Raw genomic sequence first — 19,525 nt, 5'->3', positions numbered from 1 at the left:
TTCTTTAGTGACAGATCCACGTACAAATTTAGTGAACCAAGGAACTCTTAGACAGGTAAGACACTGGTCCCACGATACTCGAATGGAAAAAGCATGCTTTAAAATATTGGCCAAAAGCTAATCGAAAAGTATAGATTTTTTAGTGATAGATCCACGTAGAAATTTAGTGAACCAAGGAACCCTTAAACAGGTAGACGCTCGCGATACTTGTACATAAAAACTATTGTTCAAGAATGCAGACGAACGATAAATATGAAACGGCATCGAAACTTATGTAATCGAAACTTTTAATAATAGATCCACGGACATAAGCGAGCACACTTTCACGCGTGTGTATCCCAGACTGCTATAAACAGCGTGAAACCATAAAGTGCCCATGACTTTCCGGAGTATATAACGTAAAACGTAGTTGTCCTATACGTCACGGCTCGGAAAATGATCGTGAATTTTTCACATAATCAATTCTCGCGACGGAAGCCACCGAGAAATATTCTATGACACAACAGGTGGAAGTTTCTTTGAAAAATCAAATTCACAGGTTCGAATGTTTTTTTTTAACGTAAAATTTTTGCCACTGCTCGCGTTTATAGATCTTAACTCTGGCAACCAGCGGTCTGTTACAGCTGTTCGTCGCAGCCAATATAGCCGCAAAGGTCGGTCACTCGATTAATCATGCACTTTCCACGGAACTTTATAAACACCGAGCGTATAAATACACGTCTATCGATCCGGATCAGCTGATCGCGTAGCCACCTGGTTATTCTTTCCAAAGGTATTTGAAACTTTTCTGTTTCTCATCATTTTTCGTGTTCCCTCGACTTTATTTTTATTTTTATTTTTATTTTTATTTTCATTCTCCTACTCGCTTATCTTTACGCTTCTCCTTCCTCTACGGTAATTCCGAACGGAAAATTTTCTAGTAAAATTTCATTTCGAGATAGGAATGATTCTACCAGAAAGGACCATCAACTTCGCAATTTTCCAAAGCGCTATATCTTTACACAGCTTGGACTACGAAGCTCCGATCACCTTCCCCAATTATCCTAAAAATATGTAGCGCGACGCGTGTTCCCCCGAGACGCAGAAATGCAACAAAATGTGACTCACGATACGTCCTTCGACGAGCGAGGTCTTCGTCTATAGCTCGATTATCTGACACACAGAAATCCGTCATGCGACAATTGTTCGTTTGATGGATTATTTACTCGGCCGAAACGATGCAGGATTTTCCATAGTTTTTCTTATAGACCGCGGCTGCCTAACAAAACTCGATCGCGTAAGAAAACTATCGTTCGTATTATACGAAATGATAAAAAAAACGGACCGGTTCGTTCACCTCGAAGACGAAAGGGCGGAGACTCGACTAGAATTATCGTATTCCGCGCGATATGCGCAACTTATCGACTTTTACAAGCGCTAAAAGGGTCAAGGTCCACGATCGAGTTAAACCGGACCAAGCCTAACGTGCCGAACTAAAACGAAATCATAAGTCGACCGAAAGGAAACTTAACGATCCAGTAATATATTTTCTTTATTCTTTTATCAGGTCTTGGACGAATAGAAACGATCTCGCGAATCATATTTTCCGCGATACCCATCGGATGGGAAAATGAATGTCAGCCAGCCACGGAATCGATTCGACTATTTCAGCAATCGGGATCGCGTGCGCGCTAAATAAAGTGTTCTCATCAATCGCTGTCGGAGTGAATTACGCGGCTCTGTTTCGAAAACCTAACGATTTCGGTTAGTCTCGATTCAGTTATACAAATATGTGCGAATTCAGATTCTAACCGTTCGTAAACAGCCGCGAATGGACAGAGCGTGTGGTTCAATTTTTTGCATATTTATTGTTTTTGGGGTGTATTCTCCTTTGTCGGTGCTCCGGAATGCTCGAAAATGTTCGATGCAGCGTGTTTTCGATAAGGCTTCGCGCCTCGGTGAATCGTTTGCGATCTACATGCGTGATCGTTAGCGTGCCCATTTCTCTAGCTTTTCCCAGCCTTCCCAAACGCTGCGAAACACACAAAGCGACAAACAAAGCGCAGTTTTATATACGCAAGTACAACTGGGTGGAGTGGGAACATTGAAAAGGGGGTGACAGAGCTGGGCGAATTTACGTACGAACCCCTTCTCGATCCACAAAAAGAAAAGAAATAATATAACACAACTAATAATTCTGCAAAAATTTTGCTCGACTCGAAATTACTTTGCAAAAACAATAACCCCCTCGCGAATAATCGCTATGCTAACGATGTCAGCGCTTCGACGAACAATTTGGGGTAGTTGGAATAAACCTCGCCTAGAATTTAAATTATATACGCAGACGAACCGCGAGTTAAATTGAATGCGTTTGATGTACAGAAACTTTGAAATCGAGTCAGCCATTCTCGGACAAGTTCGCGTGATTAGATGATTCGATTCGAACTCTATTTGTCTAAGAATTTAGGCTCGTAGGACGATGCTGACAAATTTGCAACACTGTCGTGGTTGTTCGTGAAATAGCGAATAAAAAATGTAGAATAAACTTTTTCGTGGGATGCTTCGTTCGCGAGAGAATAATTATTCAAATCCCTTGGAGCGTACGCTCCAACGTGTACGACTCGTCTGACCATTGCTCGCTATTTCTACTTAAATCCCTTATTAACCTCCATAGCGAGCGTTAATGTACATTATCTATTTATTATCGATGTTAATATTAAGTGGTTAGAACCATCCCGGGCGACACCGACTCACCATGAGTAAATATATGCAAGCCTCAAGTAGAAACGTCAAGTAATGGCAAGAGTCTATTTATCTCCCGTGGTTTGGTTAAGAATTTAGGCTCGTAGGACGGTGTTGAAAAATTTGCAACACTGTCGTGGTTGTTCGTGAAATAGCGAATAAAAAATGTAGAATAAACTTTTTCGTGGGATGCTTCGTTCGCGAGAGAATAATTATTCAAATCCCTTGGAGCGTACGCGCCAACGTGTACGACTCGTCTGACCATTGCTCGCTATTTCTACTTAAATCCCTTATTAACCTCCATAGCGAGCGTTAATGTACATTCTCTATTTATTATCGATATTAATATGAAGTGGTTAGAACCATCCCGGGCGACACCGACTCACCATGAGTAAATATATGCAATCCTCAAGTAGAAAAGTCCAGTAATGGCCAGACAAGTCAAGCGTGCCCCATAAATATTCAAAGCCCGTTTCCTCGGGAACAACGCCCCCTACTACTATTCCGCAATATAGATTCACTTTCTCCTGAAAAATCACAAATTCGAGCTTACACCGCGTTCGCACCCACTCAAGTAGTAACAATCGATAATAGTCAGACTGCTGCGAATCGAGCCATTCGCCCAGCTCTGGCGCGTCAGTGCAAGCGTAATCAAGCGACAACGGGGGGAAACGAAACATCGAGGGCTTTATTAAAAGACCATCTGTACAGCGACATTTCGTCGGTGAACCACAAAAGCACTCCACAATGGAAGCCAGCGTCAGCAACAGCAGCAGCGACCCCGGGTGACAACAGTGTTCTCTCTCAAACAACATACAACAAGCTGCTTTCGCCGTACATCAGAGGGTTGTTCTCTTGGTGATTCGCCGGCTGGGAAGTGACCGATCTCCGCGGCCTCCACAGCGCCAGCCTCGCCAGTCCGTACTTCGTCATGCTTTCCAAGGATTCCTCGTGTTCGTCACCTGCTGACCACTCCAGCGATCACCTTCCGCTCGACGTCATTCCGGTCGTTCCAAGTATTCCCATTCGTGGGTGACAGTGACCTCCGGCGACGATCGCTTCACCTCTTCAGCGCATGCCCTATGATCTGACGCGTTTTGTCGATGCACTTCCGCAGGATGTGGCGAAAAGACATGTTGTCCACGTGCGCGCCCAGTCCAGGATCGATTCGCGGATCCAGGTTGCTTGGTCAGGACACTCGTGCAACTTGAAATCCTATGAGATTAGGCGATTTAGCAGCGAGGAGTCCTCGAGTGTCTCTCGAGGATCCTGGAGCTACGATGATGAGGTGTGGGGTGGTCTGTGTTTGCCACCGATCTGTGTTGGCGATCTTGGTGCGCTTCCTTGAAAAAAATGTAGTCTTCAACAGCTATGGAGTCTCGGTAGCGTAAATCCGGTGAATCCTCGAATCTGAACCTCGGTGGATCTTGAACACTAGACGAAGGGACTCCCCCAAAGTCCGGAGGCCACGTGCTTCTCGAGCACTAGAAATGACGTAGCAAAAATATCTCTTCCCCTCGACCAAGGGATCCCTACTACAGTCTACTAGCTAAGCTCCGACGAAGTAACAGCACAGCCAATGATTAACGACGGACTCGTGGCCAGTCCCGGATGCCTTTCCGTGCTTCCCGATCCAACCGTTTCGACGTCCACTCGCGAGTGACGAAGCCTGCTTTTTATCGCGGCTAGTTTATTCCGAGCACACGGCGGAGCTTTGGTATGCACCTCCCCCGCACCCGCGTGCCCCAGCGGTTCGCGACGTCGGCCAAGGTACAGGCGTCTCGTAGTCAAGGCACTGAACATGCGCGTTGGGACCTATCCGCGTTCGCTGTGAACCCTCGCGTAGACCGGTTACGGGCACAGGTGTTGGAAAACGTGGACGAAGGTAGATATCGAGTAAGATCGACGGTGGATCTCAGCCAGGGACGTCTTGGAGCTCGCTTCCGGCTTGGAGATCAACCTGGCGCGTCCGAATGACGCTAGACTATGCTAAGTACAAAACCTCGCTAGTGGAAAACCGAACGAGTAAGCTCTGCGTGTATCACCAAGCGTTTCGTCGACGGATCGATCCTGAGGCCTTCGGAGGACGGGATTAGGCCTGTTTAGTCCGCGAAGACATCGGGACGTACGATTCCTCGGAGACGGATAAGTGGACGTGTTCCCTGAAGAGAGAGCTTCGATATCTTGGTATTGTCGGATTCGGGATTTTCCGAGTCTTGAGAACACACGTCATGGACGAAGGACGAAGTCTTTGGCTGAGTGAAGAGAGCGGACCTCCAGGTAAGAGGAAAGAGTGTTCCTTGCAGTTGCCATTGTCGAGAAGAGGTTGACCAAATAGAAACAAAGTTCGCGAGATCCTGGAGTTGTTTTCGAGCGAGGCGTAATCACAGTTCGTAATTGGCTTTGGAGAGAATCTTCTTTTGGAACAACGAATCCCTGAGTGAATTGGAAGGTAGCAGTTGGATGGACCTTGATTTAGAGGTTCGAAGCGGACTCGAACAAGTTCCAGCCTGACTCAACGTTTGCGGTTAATATTGCTTCGGGAGCATTAACAGAAATCCGACAGACTTGCGAGTTAGTTGTCAGTTTTCCGAAAGAGGAACCAGGGAGAGAAGTCCTTGAAAGCGTCGCTTCGGTACACGAGGATCAACCAATCCAACTCTGCTGTTCTTATCAGTTACCCAAACTGCAGTTTACTTCCTAGGAGGATACAGTTCCACACTTTTGGGAGGAAACAGACCTAGATAACCATTGTCGTTGGTATTGCTGCGCGACGAGTCAACAAAACCAGCAGAGGATCGTGTTATTGTCAGTGACGAACTTCAGGCACCACGAGGACGCTCCAAGATTAGTATCGCTCGAGAAAACCAAATCCAACTTTAAAGGTTGCTTCTAGTATAGCTAGAGTCGATAACCAAACCCTACAAATCCAGACCTAACCCAGACCTAACCGAGACGGATCCTAGTGCCAAAGCCCAACGTCTAACACCGACAAACTGTAATGACCCTGTTGCCAGTTAACTCCGGATTTAGGCAGTCCACGTTTCTCCGAACATCGGACAACCCTCGCGATTAACCCTAGCGAGAGCTCAGACTCCTAGCAGCATCGTTAGGCGCTGGGAAACGCCAGCTGGCTCAGCCTGCTCCAAGGCCGGCTCCTCGGCATTCTCACGAATTCAGTCGTCAACAGGATCAGGCCAGCGACGTCTGCGTGGGGGGAGTTCCTTCCTCTTCCCAAGTTTCCCGCGGCTGGTATCGATCGTGTCTCCGGCGGTACCGTCGCGCTCGGACCGGAAACCGGAACGGGGAAACCCCGGCGACGCGTCAGCGTCGAAAAGTTCCCCGCGGCGCGCGATCCCCCGTGATCGATGTCCAGTCCGTCTCGCGAGTCGGAGGCACTCGTGTATCGGTGACTTGCGTGTCGGTTCGCGGCACACACGTGACTCGAAGGTCATGCTCCGGGAGGGAATCGATCGCGGAACGCTTTCGAGAGGCCAGCCGGACACCAGGGTTCCTGGGGACCCTTTGCTTCGATGCACCAGGTACTGGAGACTCTTTGGAGTTGACGTAGCGGCTCACGAGGACTCTTCTTTGGGGGTTGGATCCACCGGGAGCCGGGGAATGCGAGATTCGATTACTCTAGATCTTGGCGGGCCTTGGGGTGGATGCACCAGGTTCTGAAGACTCTTTGGAGTCGATGTCTAGGTCCTTGAGAAAGAGGTTCCTAGGTTCTATCAGATAGAGACGCTCCGGGTCCTGGGTACCCTTCGATACATCAACGCTCCAGCCCTCGGTAGCCTTTAGGGATGGATACACCAGGTGTTGGAGACTGTTTGGAATCGATGCTTCCTAGTTCCTATGGGCTCCTCGATATAAACGCACCAGGTATGATGGATTCTCTGAGATATGAACGCTTCAGACCTTAGGGTCACTTTGGTATGGATGCACCAGGTCCCGGATACTCTTCGAAGTCGATGCCTAGGTCCTACAGGTCCCTTGCGATCGATGCTTCCTACTTCCTATGGACTCCTCTATATAAACGCACCAGGTCCGATGGATTCTCTGAGATATGGACGCTTCAGACCTTAGATCCCCTTCGGTATCGACGCACGAGGTCTCAAAGCCTCGAATCCATGCACCCATCACAGTTTTCGTCATCAGGTCGCCACAGTCCGTGCCTTATCGTCTTTCACCGATCCGCCAGGTCACTGTCGACGGTGTCCTCCGCGCTGGGAAGGTTCGACCGCGTTCCAGCGGCCATGGAAGCTCGCGCACGTTGCACACGGGCACAGCGAGATCAGCTGGCGGCGCTGATCGTCCCCTTCGAATCTAATCGACCACTGGCCGCTGTCGGCACTCGCGAGCCCCACCGTATCCCCCGTCACCGATTACGCGATCCCGCACCCTGGACGAAGGCGCTCCTCCCGCCTGATTTATACGTGTACACGCGGCGAAAACCTCGTCGCTCTCGACGATGACTGCTCTCGCGAGACATCGAGCGGTCGCGCGGCTGCGCACACTCGATCCCCGTTCGACCCTCGATTTTACTCTCGCGCCCTTCTTTATTCGCGCGCTCCCTTTCGAGAGGCGCGTGCTGGACGCCGTGGGAACGAAGGGGATCATCGATGACGAGGTTAGAGGTTAGCGGAGATGATAACGACGAGGGAGAGGGAGGAGGAAGGTTTCGGATGGACTCGGAAGAAATGGATTTCGGTTGTTTTGGTAGGTTAGGGAGAGAAGTTGCGTAACTTGTCGAACATGTGGGAAGGGAGGACACATTCCGAATTTTAGAAAGTTTTACAGGAACTTTTTACGCTTTATATAGAGAGAGATAAGCATATGCTCAATTTTTGTCCGAGGCTTTTAATTAATTTTAGCGAATCTACATCGCTTAATTAAAGCATTGTTGCGGCAATAGAAATGGCGATAAGAAATCTGCGCAAACCCAGCGTCAAACATTGAGCTTTCTTCTTTAGCTCGTTTTTGAATTGCGCGCCTCGCGAGCTATCGGCTGAGTTATCGACAGAGTGGTGTGGATCTTGTCTTAGCTGGTGGTACATGTGCTTTTTGAGGTTAGGATGTAAAAGAGGTAAATACAAGATTGCACGAAGCGCTGAATTATTGTATTACATTAATAAACTCTGGTTAAGCATATTCTTTCTTCTTTGACTCCCTGTAAGCTTGACTATTGCACTCGATACACACATGTAAATGGATTTTGCACAGCGTGTACCACCGGTGGCTCGCGTTTAACTCTTTCAGCGGGCGGCGTGTATCGAAAGTGGCTCACGCTCCCGTCTCTAACAGCCTGCGATTACCTGTAATCTTTAAGTTTCTAACAATGGGAATTCCTGAATCTATCTGGTCGATGACCACGCCGTGGCGTCGACGCTTTCTAAATAAGAAGCACCCCTTCCCGCGTTGGCCGCCATCGAGAATGACCATTAAATAAAGAAATATTTGCGGACAAATACCCTCGATGTCGGCTCCCTGCGTAGACAGAATTTTCTTTGTCTACTACCCCCGAGTGCCTCTCCACTTCCATCGACTTAAACAACAATGGAGGCGGCAAAGACAACAAGAACCATCGACTTTCTTGCCTCCAATTATAGGTTTCGCGCAGACGGTACACACTCGTCGAACCATTCATTCGCGGGGACAATAATTTCCCAAGGGCGAGCGCGTATTTCGCAAGAAAAATACACCAACGGCACACGTGGGCGATTTCTACATATCGCGTGTCGAAAAATGACGGATCGAGAAAATAAGTTTCCCCGGAATAAGCTTGTTTCCCCGGAATAAGCTTGTTTCCCCGAATTCCTCCGAATTTTCTTTTCTTTTTTCTGTAAATGCAACTAGGCGAATTCGAGACGGCGCGGTAAATAAATATTTTACTTCTGTATTGTGGGTCAATGACGACCCACGCGACACGCGATGCGTTAATCGATACTTGGAAGCCTCGTTTCACTCCCCCCGACCGTATTTTCTACGAATATTATTAATCGCCGTCGTTTTTGTTACAAGCCACCGGTGTCGTTGGTGTGGTTCCCGATTTTATATCGAAATCAAGAAAACGTTCGACGTAGACGGATATCCGCGAATTATACGCGGCGTGCACGGCTACGAAAATGTTGAGTCAGATTTATAAATAAACCGCGTTATCAGATGCTCGCCGGGCTATTTTAAGATATCGACCAATCAGTGTTAAGGTCAAGCGCGCCCACGATAATTCGAGGACTATCAAAATTTATCCGCCCAGACCAATCCTTGACTCCCTCGGTCGATTGGAATTCCATCGCTCGAAAAACGATTCGACCTAAAAATATCTCGATCGAGGAGAAGAGTCATAGTTTGAATCAGTGGTAAATATTAATCGTAATTATAACGTCGACTATTTCGAGCGTTCCGAAGGCTACGTTGGTTACTTTTAATTTCCTAGATGCGCGATTTCCATCTCAGACTCTGTTACGTCACCAATTTCGTAACAGACGCTCGTCTCTTCGCGTAACGTCCACGCATTTATGCGAATCGGATGCAATACTCGAGGTGCCGTGACACAACGATGATGTATCGCGATGTAAGCGTCCGACCATTCGACGATGATGCATTGTTTTATAAAAAGGTATGGTACACTGTATTAATAAGATTACTAAGATTATAATCGAGATTATAAACACTACTGTTTCGAGAACACGGTGGTCTTCATTTTTAGTAAAAAATTTTGAATATCTCTGCGAGAATATTAACCCAGATTTAATTCTCTTTCGGAGGATGATATATTACTCGTGGAAAAAAATTCATGTGAAATCTACGACGTCGTTAAAATTAGGGTGTATTCTATTACCCTAGTAAAAAAATTATCTATGAACGCGTCACCAAAATTTCCTTCCACCTACGAAAAATTCCAAGGAACTTTCTTACCTAATAAAACCCTCGAGAGAATGGTCTCGTTAAAATTTTTATTTTCACTGTCGATAAATCGCCACCAAACTTCATTCTATAAAAAATTCTAAGGAGCCTCGTTACTCGATAAAAATTTCATAAAAGAAATCAGGTGTCTCGAAGGAATGTAATTCCTAGAAAAGTGGCAAAGCCTGCAAATATAAGAGTGAATTATAAATATCGTTTCCGCTGTCAATAAATCAACACCGAATTCCTTTCTAAGAAACTTCTTTCTAAGGAACTTCGTTACTCGATAATATTTCTCGAAAAGTAAGAAAATGTGCGAACGATTCGAAACGTTCGTCAACGATAAAAACAAGCAATATTCCAATTATCAGGATTGTTTAACCAAGTGACAAAGAAATTGATCGCTGATCAAACGTCGCCTAAATGTTTCGTTCGAAACGTTTACGTAACAGGCGTTACCGATTCGCGTTTCCGATGATAAAGATCCGTCGGCTGACCCCGTTAAGGTACTTTTACTTTCCATCAATCTCCACGGTATTCCGTGTATCATACTCGAGTCCTGCGCCAGTGAAAAGGTCGACACGGCGAGTGACGAATAAATTTAGCGACTCGAAACGGGAGCAAGAAACCAGCGATAGAACGCGACGAACAAAGAGCCCCGGTCTCGGTGGAAATTGGAAACATGCCAGTGGCGCTATCGCACGGAGGGCGGCACAAGTTTGCAAGGGGATGAGGGCTGCCCGAGTAAAGGGTGACATCTAGTCGCGGGGAAATATTGACCGTAAAAATGGCGTCGAGCCGAGCGCAAAGGGGAACCCCCATTGGAAAAATCGCTGACCCGTGACGCTCGAAATTATTGCACTTTTTCAACGATTTTTCTTTAACCTTTGCAACTTTTAACCGCGAGTAAGCGTTCGGGTATTACGACAACTATCGATTCGAAGGGAGAACGAACACGTGGCTTACGGAGAGTGATTTTTCTAATGTTTAAAAAAAGAAAAGATATTTAAAACGAAAGAATTCCTTTTTCAACAGTATTCTTATTTTCAAGGTGTTAAACGCTTATTCGATTCGGTTTATCGAATCTTTTCTCCTGTACCGCACGGCGTGGGTCATTTGTGACCCACGCCGTGCTCCACGTCGTTTTCTTTCGATTTGCAAGGAAACTTTGAGTAAGTAACTTTGAAAAGTAATCTTGTTGGACTTACAAGGAAAATGACCAGGAGGTTTCGAGCTTCTGTGACGAACGCTTTTCGTGTTTCGCGGCATGTCGGTTCTCATTTCCATGGCAACTGCATAAAAGAGACAGAAAAGGTCAGAATTAATTCGTCACGTCATCAAGCCAAACTTTTAGTATCTTTAGTTTTATTTAAAATTCGTATTCGAACACAGATACTATACCCATCCCTCTATGCATGCCCGAAGACACTCGTCAACGATGCAACAAACGAGGTACCTGCGTGCAAGAATCGACGCTCGGCTGATTTAACTCGTTTATCGTCTTCCTTGAGAAAATTGCCAGTTTTACGATAAGGTACGCCTTAAAAATAATGTGACCGTGAATCTGAGCACAGATACTATACCCACCCACCACTCATGCTTGAAGACACTCGTCAACGATGCGACAAACGAGGTACCTTGCGTGCGAGTATCGATACTCGACTGATTTAACTTGTTTACTATTATTCTCGAGGAAATTGCCAGAACTACGACGAAGCCTCGAAAATAACGCGCCTGAAATTTCCTTCAGGAAACGCCCGAGAACCGGAGTCACAGTCCTAACCTGGGCCACAAAGGATACCAAACTTAATTTTGGGGAATGGACAATATCTGCGGGACGCATCATTTGATCGGCGAGATTTATCGATTCAGCGTATACAATGTTCATTGTGAACGATTCAAAGGATGGAAACTGAAAGAAACCCTGAAGCAACTTCGTTCGGAGTGAAAGGAATGAAAGCAAAGTGTCTGGCGAGGCTCGGTCTCTCAATTTTCAAGCATCCGCAGAATAAACTCGTGACACCCAACAATGCGCCAGTCGAACCAGGTGAAAGTGCGACAAAGGGACCATCGACTTGGCGAAAATTTATATGTAACGTCTTCCGAAGCTCGAACACGTAGAAATTTTCAATTTAAACTGAAACTTTCAATTTAAAAATTTCGAAAGCAGAGCGCTTACGAAACTTGGCCCGTCGGGTTTTAACTATCCTCGGATTAAACTTGTAATTCCATGGACTTGGACAGGAAAATTCACATAGAGTCTCGATCAACGTTCGAAGCAGACACGAATTTTCTAATTGGATCAAAACGGATGGAAAGGGCCATTCACTGTGTGAAAATACAACCTCGACTCTTCCAACGTTGGAAGGAAAGAGTTATTAAAAAAAGAGTTATTAATCCCTTCAGGAGACTTTTCATCCCTCGTTAACGTCCATCCTCCAGAGCACGCCGATGACTCCCTGGAGATGATGCGCTACGTTTCCATCGACCCGTAGGGAAAATATACCAAGGGAATCCCTGATGTTAAGCAACGAGGACCTTGCCAGGGGACACGATCGTGGAACGAAGCCTAAATTCGCTGGGTCCCGTTGAGAAATGCGTGCCCACGAGGCCATGCATCGCAAGAGACCGTGGACGCTTAAATAATTCATTAGACGGCGAGCAGTGATTTGCATGGCGGCAAAGAAGCGTGCGGAATCGGCGAACGTCGAGCCAGGGAATGAATCAAGTGCTCCATTGGGTAAGAGAAAAACGATATGTCTAAGATCGTCGTGGATCCAATTTTTTCGACCGTTAAATAAAACTTGATGCGAAAAGAAGTCGAAAAATCCTTTACCGTTTCGTAATCGGAAGCTTCGTTATCGAGATACGAGCGATTGAAGTTCACGGAGCGCGCCATTTTGCATCTCAGTCAGCTGACCGCGCGCGGTGGCTCATGGGAGTCACGTGACGGTGCGTTCACACGCGCGAATAATTTAAACGTTCGTATCCCGAGTACTAAACCTCGTATTGAAAAATGGAAAAGAACTTTTTTGTTCCTTATAACAGGAGGAATCGATCCTGATATGTTACAATTTTCTTAAGTAAACCGTAACTGTTTGTATCTTGGATCAGTGCTCTCTACAAATGTAGATAGCGTACAAATACCAACGAGAATGCTAAATCATCTCGAAGTTACCGAAATATCCCCGTTTCGTGGATCGAAATAGGTCACCGTATGTGTTGGCGGCAGTCACGGCTGCATTCAAAGGACCGGGATCGCGTCGCTACTGTTTTAACCTTATCAGAGGCTGAAAATTATAACAGGATGTAACAAAACGTCTGCCTCCGAGTAAAACACTTTTTGACCCAGAAAACCGACTCGCGAGACTGGTTTCCCTTTCCTCTTTAAGGGGCTTATCGTTGGAGGACGATGATTTGCATTCAGAAATAATTTGCCCGCGACAATTGCCGCGAAACTTTGCTTCCCGCTTTTTATTGCATAAACAACTATACCTGCGAGCGAAAATAAAAGGATTCCGAGACACCCTGCGCACGTAATCTACCTGTCTGTTTCCACATACTTCACAGATCCGTTGTGTACCTTCCGGAGGGTGCGCGCCCTCCGTAATTCCGCATCGATCGCCGCGTGGGCCCGAACGGGGGTGTTCGCATCTTGCCGTCGGAATGTTTTCGGCCGCGTTTCCAAACCGCGACGCGAGTCCACCCCCTGGTCGCCGCGAAAATAGAGTTCGTCGGACGACTCTCTCAAGTGTGTTTGAAATTGGGGCTTGATACCGAGCTCGGTGATTTATTTGTCGTCAGAGCGGGAATGGATTCTGCGGTGAACTTTTTTTGTGCGCTCGAGAAACGGAATTGTTCGCTGGCTGGCTGGACTGTCGCGAAAGTTGGGCTCGACTTACTTCCGCGCAATGCATTTATTTATTCGTTGCGATAGTCAGGTGGAGTTTGAATGAAATAAAAATTGGAGATTTCATTTTGCTGGTCCAAAACTGTGAAATATTAATGCAACGATACAAATAATTTGTTTAAAGCCTGACTGCCAGGTAAAGAAGGAGATATTTCTATAATTTTATTGGCTACAGCAGAGTCACCTAAGTCTTGGTACCATTCCTGTTCGGACTATGGCTGGTAGAATAAAAAATCAATCCTGGAATTGCGAGTAAGTCAAAGAAAGAGGAATTTCAATGAGGGTCGGACCTAACGATACCCCAGGGGTTGGTAAATATTGAAGGAAGAATTATCAGGCCTGGAAGAAATAGCCAGCTCGACGAGGCTCAAAAGTAGGTCGGTACCTATGGTCTAGCTTTGTTCTAGAATTACTATAGAAGGAAGCAGAATCGGTTGTAGAAGAATTTTCGAGGCGTGTCACCGTAGACAAAGAAAGAGTATTTTCAGAAACTGATCTATGGCAGCCTAGTATTTCGTTGGGATTAATTCTGGAGTTGCAGGTGGTATCGGGCGAGACAGGGAAAGGGAAAGGAGACCACCCATAAGAGAAATTAGAAGTTGTATTGGATCGGACGCAGAAGGAGCCACTTCTGCGGGCTCAAAAGCATGTCAGTGTCTGTGGTCAGGTGGCGTTACTAAAAAACACGCTATAGATCGGAAAGAGAGCTCTTTCCTGAGAGGAATAGCAACTACTATTGTGTCAGACGTTTCACTCAGCCTTATCAATGCTTCCAACGAACCAAACATCACTCGCCTCCGTCCATATCCTCCCACACTCGAGACCTCGCTCCCTCGATCTCTCCCTCCGGTCCTTTCGTCGAGCATCCCAAGTGTTTTAATCCCAAAAGAAAGGAGAACACTTGGTGCACCCCAGGTTCGCCGAATGCCCGAGGGGGTGGGGACCGGAGACAGGATAGTCGAAGAAAAAAATAACTGACGGGTCCACCTGGACACACATTGTGCACGTCCAGGATCCGAGAAGTGCCTCATTGTCTGGCTCGGAGGACGCTTGACCTTCCAGCAGCGGTATCGAGCACCTCGGCCGCTTCCCTTTCATTTGATCGTACGCGGAGAAAAAGAAAAAAAAAAAAAATCTACTTACAATACGGAACCACCCCTGCCACGCGGATATTAGAAGCCTGTCCCTCGTCACCCCTCGGGGCTATGTCACTCCAATTCATCTCGATCGGGTACACTCTCCCGGCGCGTGTGTCGCGCTCACAACTACACAGGTGGGACGCGGGCTGGTGTGACCGCCCACGCACACTCCCGCGGCACGGTTGCCACCTCGTACGAGGTCGAGCGCCCTTTCGAAATTTGCCGATGGCCAAAGGAGGCCTCGAGGACTGCTTGGCTGACCTCGAATCCGAGATTCTTATCTTTGAACCGAAAGACGCCGTTTATCGAACGACGGTACTACTCACGGCCGTCCGCGACTGGTTTTCAATAGACGGACCGACGAGAGCACACCCTGCGCGCACGGTTTCGTATCTCGTGGCCCAGAAACCGATTCACAATGAAAATTCTTAAATATAAATATGCCGGCCGCGTTCGACCTAGGCACAATCGGGGTGTCCCCCACCCCTGGTGGAAGCGTCGCGACGATTCGAGATGATTGGGGAATACGATCGAGTATCGGGGAGAGGGGGGGGGGGGGGGGGATATTGACGCTTTTTTTTTTCTTGTTACTTCTTTTCAGGACGGAAATCAATGGCTGCTCCGGGCTTGGGATTCGCGGCGGGTCGTGAATACTTGAGCGTGACTTGAGTTAGGGTCGTGATTTAACGTAACTGTGATAAAATCGTGGAACTAATAGTCAGAATCGATTGCCCGTGTAAAAAGGAACCGAAAAGTCCTTTACCATTTCTCAATGGGAAGCCTAGTCCCCTAGATACAAGGGGTTGAAGTTGACAAACTCATGGGGCGCGCCATTTTTTGTTCCAGTCAGCTGATCGCGCGCGGTGACTCACGGGAGACACGTGACCGTGCGTTCACGCGCGCAAAAACTTCAATCGTTCATATATCGAGAACTAAAACTCGGATTGAAAAATGGAAAAGGACTTTTTCATTCGTATTTGCATGGAGGATCGATCTGCAAGAGCTATTATACGAATTCAGTAAAGCTCTGTGTACCGAGTATCCTTTTTAGACTCGTTTCCAGTTGGGAAGGTTTGTAATTCTGTAATAGATTAGTATAGTTGATATCCGTGAAGAGAGACGAGCCCTCGCAATGCAAAAAGTTTGCCACCACTGGTTTACGACAAGGTTAGGGTGTCGCGACAGGGCTGGAACTATTCACGGAGATGGGAATCCGATCAGGGAGAATTGGGTATATCGGGGTGTTTTCTTATTGCCGCACTCCACCCTTTCTAGAGGATTGATGGCTGTTTACTTGCCTAGGTCTCAAGTTTCATGACAGGTCGTAAATAATTGAATGTAGCGATAGGTGAATTTTAGCCTCCAGCTTGCTGGTGTTTGGATTGTTAATATAGATTGCTTCTATTGATAGCTGCTACCATTTTCATTTTCCTTTTATCGTTACCGACTCGTTCGCAATTATTTATCACTCAACCTAACCTTCATTAAAACGAAAAACAGCCCATAATTATTCAAATTTAGAACATTCCAGTTTGTAGAAGTTTCGAGAAAGTCAGTTCGCAAATACTCGTATCCGGTACGAGAGAAGTCGCGTTGGGTTTCAACGGCTATCGAATCGTTCTCTCGGCACGTTATTCATTGGATTTAATTTCTGGAGAGATTGGATAATCGTCCAACAAGAAGATGCGAAATATTTATCTGAAAACGGATATCGCGGCGCGCACTCCACTCGTAACGACGTTCTCGCAGATTGCCACGATATACGGACGATTGAGTTATCGCGATAGTTTCGAGGAATTCAGCGAAATAACTTGCCGATTAAATACACACCGCTGGCGTCAAAATACCGTATAACGGCTGTCCGATCTTATCGTAACGCGACGTGAAACGTATCGTGTCCTTACATTGATACACAATGAATCGAATTCATTGATTGGCTTCCCTTTTCCACGTTACAGTGCCTTCAACGCGATAGTTGGCATTACCGTTTCAACATTTATTATCTCTATTCGACGGACATGTACGATAGAAGAATACAAATAAATTAGAACGTAGAAAATTATAAACAACGAGATTTTAAAATATCTCAACGAACATTCCTTTGTAAAGTCATTTTGCAACGAGTTTTAATAATAAAAAAAAAAAAGACACGAAGTAAATCGACATGATTTTCTTTACGCGCAGCTTGTGAAGCTCACTTTACGCTCACTTGAAAGCTAATGAAACGAGTTGTTCAACGATATGAAACACGTTGATATTTAACATTCGAGAGATCAAGCGAACTGACTCCGCTCACGTATCCATTTTTCCGTATCGCTTCGGACTTTTGAAAAATTAAAGCGAACGTTTGATTGAAATTCTAACAAATTTGCGTTTCGCTGCTGGAAATTCCCTGTCGAAAAATCACGCTCGAGGGGTTCTTTCAGAGAACCGAGAAACATTTCATGGTACAGGATGAATTACACCATATCCCGGCCGTGTTCGTTCAATGGAGCCTTCCCGTGTTACGCGTTACGGTCACTATAGCCGCGCAACGTGGTCCAACGAGCAATAGGTGCATTCAACGCTTCCGACATGATCCGTCAACCTCTGTGCACGTGTACGCGTAATCATGATCTGATTAACCTTCTCGATCATTTTACGGTAAACCGAAACGAACAGCCCAATCGAAGGATTCGAGTGGATGATCATCGGAAGATATCTTGACAACAAAAATGAGAGTCAATCGCCATTCATCGACAAAATTAACGAAGTATATGGTTTGATACAATTTTTAGCTTGCTATTGAAAATTTAATTTACGGACTCCCAAGCCAGAGTTGTAATACGATCGATTCAGAGCTCAGGATCGATCCCTCGTATAAAAAGGAACCGAAAAGTCTTTTACCATTTTGCTATCGAAAGTCTAGTTCTCGAGATATAAATGATTGAAGTTGACGGACCCACAAGCCGCGCCATTTTATGTTCCAGTCAGCTGACCGCGCGCGGTGACTCACGGGAGACACGTGACCGTGCGTTCACGCGCGCAAGATCTTCAATCGTTCTTATATCGAGAACTGAACCTCGGATTGAAAAATGGAAAAATACTTTTCGTTTCGTATTTGCACGGAGAATCGATCTCTAAGAAATATTCTACATTTTTAGCGATACTCCGTATCCTTTCCAAGGTTAATTTACTTTTAGGAATGTACCTCTTTACGAATTACGTCGGTGTCGAGCAATTTCCTTAACTCGCGTACAATACCACTTTGACGGTTCGACAAAGGCCCGGAGCATCGCGGCGTTTGAAGGCAGAATAAAAATGCATCTTGCGCCGCTAACGAGTGCCAGAGAGAATGCCAGCTTAAACCGCGAGACACTCCGCCCTGTCTCGTTTCGCTCCTATTCACACTGATCTCGTTCTCGAGCAACAATTTCCCCGCGATTCTTTCGACGGTTAATCGCCGTGCGCTCCTCGATGAGTTTGCTTTCCCTCTCCACGTGTAATTTTTCACAGAGAATTACTTCGACTCCGGTAAAAGTGACGAGGTATTTAGTAAAACGTTTTAATCCCAGAGATTTCCAATAAAAATCTTTTATCACGCACTCATGGGAGTCATTTCAGGCTCGAGCGTACCTCTATCGTTTAAAAAATCTCCGACTATGGATCCGGATTACAAGACACGGTCTGATAATAGGAACTCCGATCCTTCTTCTATCAATGAATCCTCGTTCAGATAATGGGAGCTGACGTTCGCAAAACTCGATCCGGGATATCCGTTCAACTCGTCTAAACTAATATTCTGGGGCGACTAAGTCTATAGAAGTTTGTGGATTGATCAATTACTCGGAATACTGATAAGTTGGTCTCGATGTTAGTCCGCACTCGTACGCAAACATTCGCTTCGAATACATCCATGCATCGACACAATTTTTAATCGAATTACTATTTTGATTAACGGATAAAAAGTGTAAGAACTCACACGTCGAATTGCGGGTCCAGGAGAATATAGGACTCGGAAAAGAATCTAGGATTGTAGACTCAAGTAATCAGACACCCCACAGACTTCTAGGCCTAGCTCAAGCTCGATAACAATTCAACCAAGGACCTTTGATATCCTGCTACAGAGATTCCAGTTCCACTACAGATCCGACTAGAACCACACAGCATCCTAGTGACCTACCAGCAAACCCAGATTCAGCCAGACACCCATGAGACGCGTTAGTCCTCCTAACAGATATCCTAGATCCACTTAAGACTTAACCAGCCTCCTCTAGAGTCTGCAGACGCCAACGTCGGATGGCTCGTGGGACCTGCTCTGCTCGCCAGTACCTGGGGAGCCCGTGTTACTCACGGTGGATGACCTGATACGTTTCAGGCTTGCCTAGACGCCGAGAAAACAAACGAGATCCGTTCAGCGTTGAATGCGTTAAGCCGGGCTGTTGACAGTGGCGCGGCGACAATGGAAATTGTGGGCATGAAATGCCGCCGCCGAGAGTGTCTTTCGCGCCTGTCGCCTTTAAATTGCTCGCGGTGTGCTCGACCGGCCGTGCGCGGATAGACGGGATGGTCTTTTTGAGCCGCGTATAAAAGCTCTCGACTCTCGAGTCTACCTTCCAGCCCACCCCTGTACGCGGCTATCACCCTCTCTTTCTCTCTTTCCCGCAGCGGTTGCACGGACCTCGTTATTAGCGATGGAATCGAGCGCGTCGCGAGCACCGCAACAGAATTGTATTAGGCACGGCTTGGAAGCTCGTGGACAGGGCTGATTCGACTCGATACACAAGTTTCTTGCCGTGGATACGCTCAATGAATAAGAAAAGTCATCTGTTGGTAACACAGAACGCTGTGTTGGTAGCGCAGAACG

The 19,525-nt window shown here is 46.5% G+C and overlaps 1 protein-coding gene across 10 annotated transcripts in view; it reads right to left on the bottom strand.

The window, feature by feature from the left end:
* The window catches only part of LOC128880328 (potassium/sodium hyperpolarization-activated cyclic nucleotide-gated channel 2), a 136,522-nt gene that overhangs the window by 98,783 nt on the left and 18,214 nt on the right, over window positions 1-19,525 (bottom strand). For 9 of the 10 annotated variants that reach the window (XR_008457794.1, XR_008457795.1, XM_054130297.1 and 6 more), the window contains one exon: window positions 10,839-10,922. The exons of the other annotated variant lie outside the window; for it this stretch is intronic. Coding sequence is in view for 7 of the 9 variants with exons in the window: in XM_054130297.1 (XP_053986272.1) it covers window positions 10,839-10,922 (84 nt within the window). In the remaining 2 variants the exon portion in view is untranslated. The remainder of the gene's footprint in view (window positions 1-10,838; window positions 10,923-19,525) is intronic. 10 annotated transcript variants of the gene reach the window in all.

This window comes from Hylaeus volcanicus, chromosome 7 (genome assembly GCF_026283585.1).
Source record: "Hylaeus volcanicus isolate JK05 chromosome 7, UHH_iyHylVolc1.0_haploid, whole genome shotgun sequence".
Lineage (NCBI taxonomy): Eukaryota > Metazoa > Arthropoda > Insecta > Hymenoptera > Colletidae > Hylaeus > Hylaeus volcanicus.
This window is presented reverse-complemented; position numbering and strand designations above follow the sequence as displayed.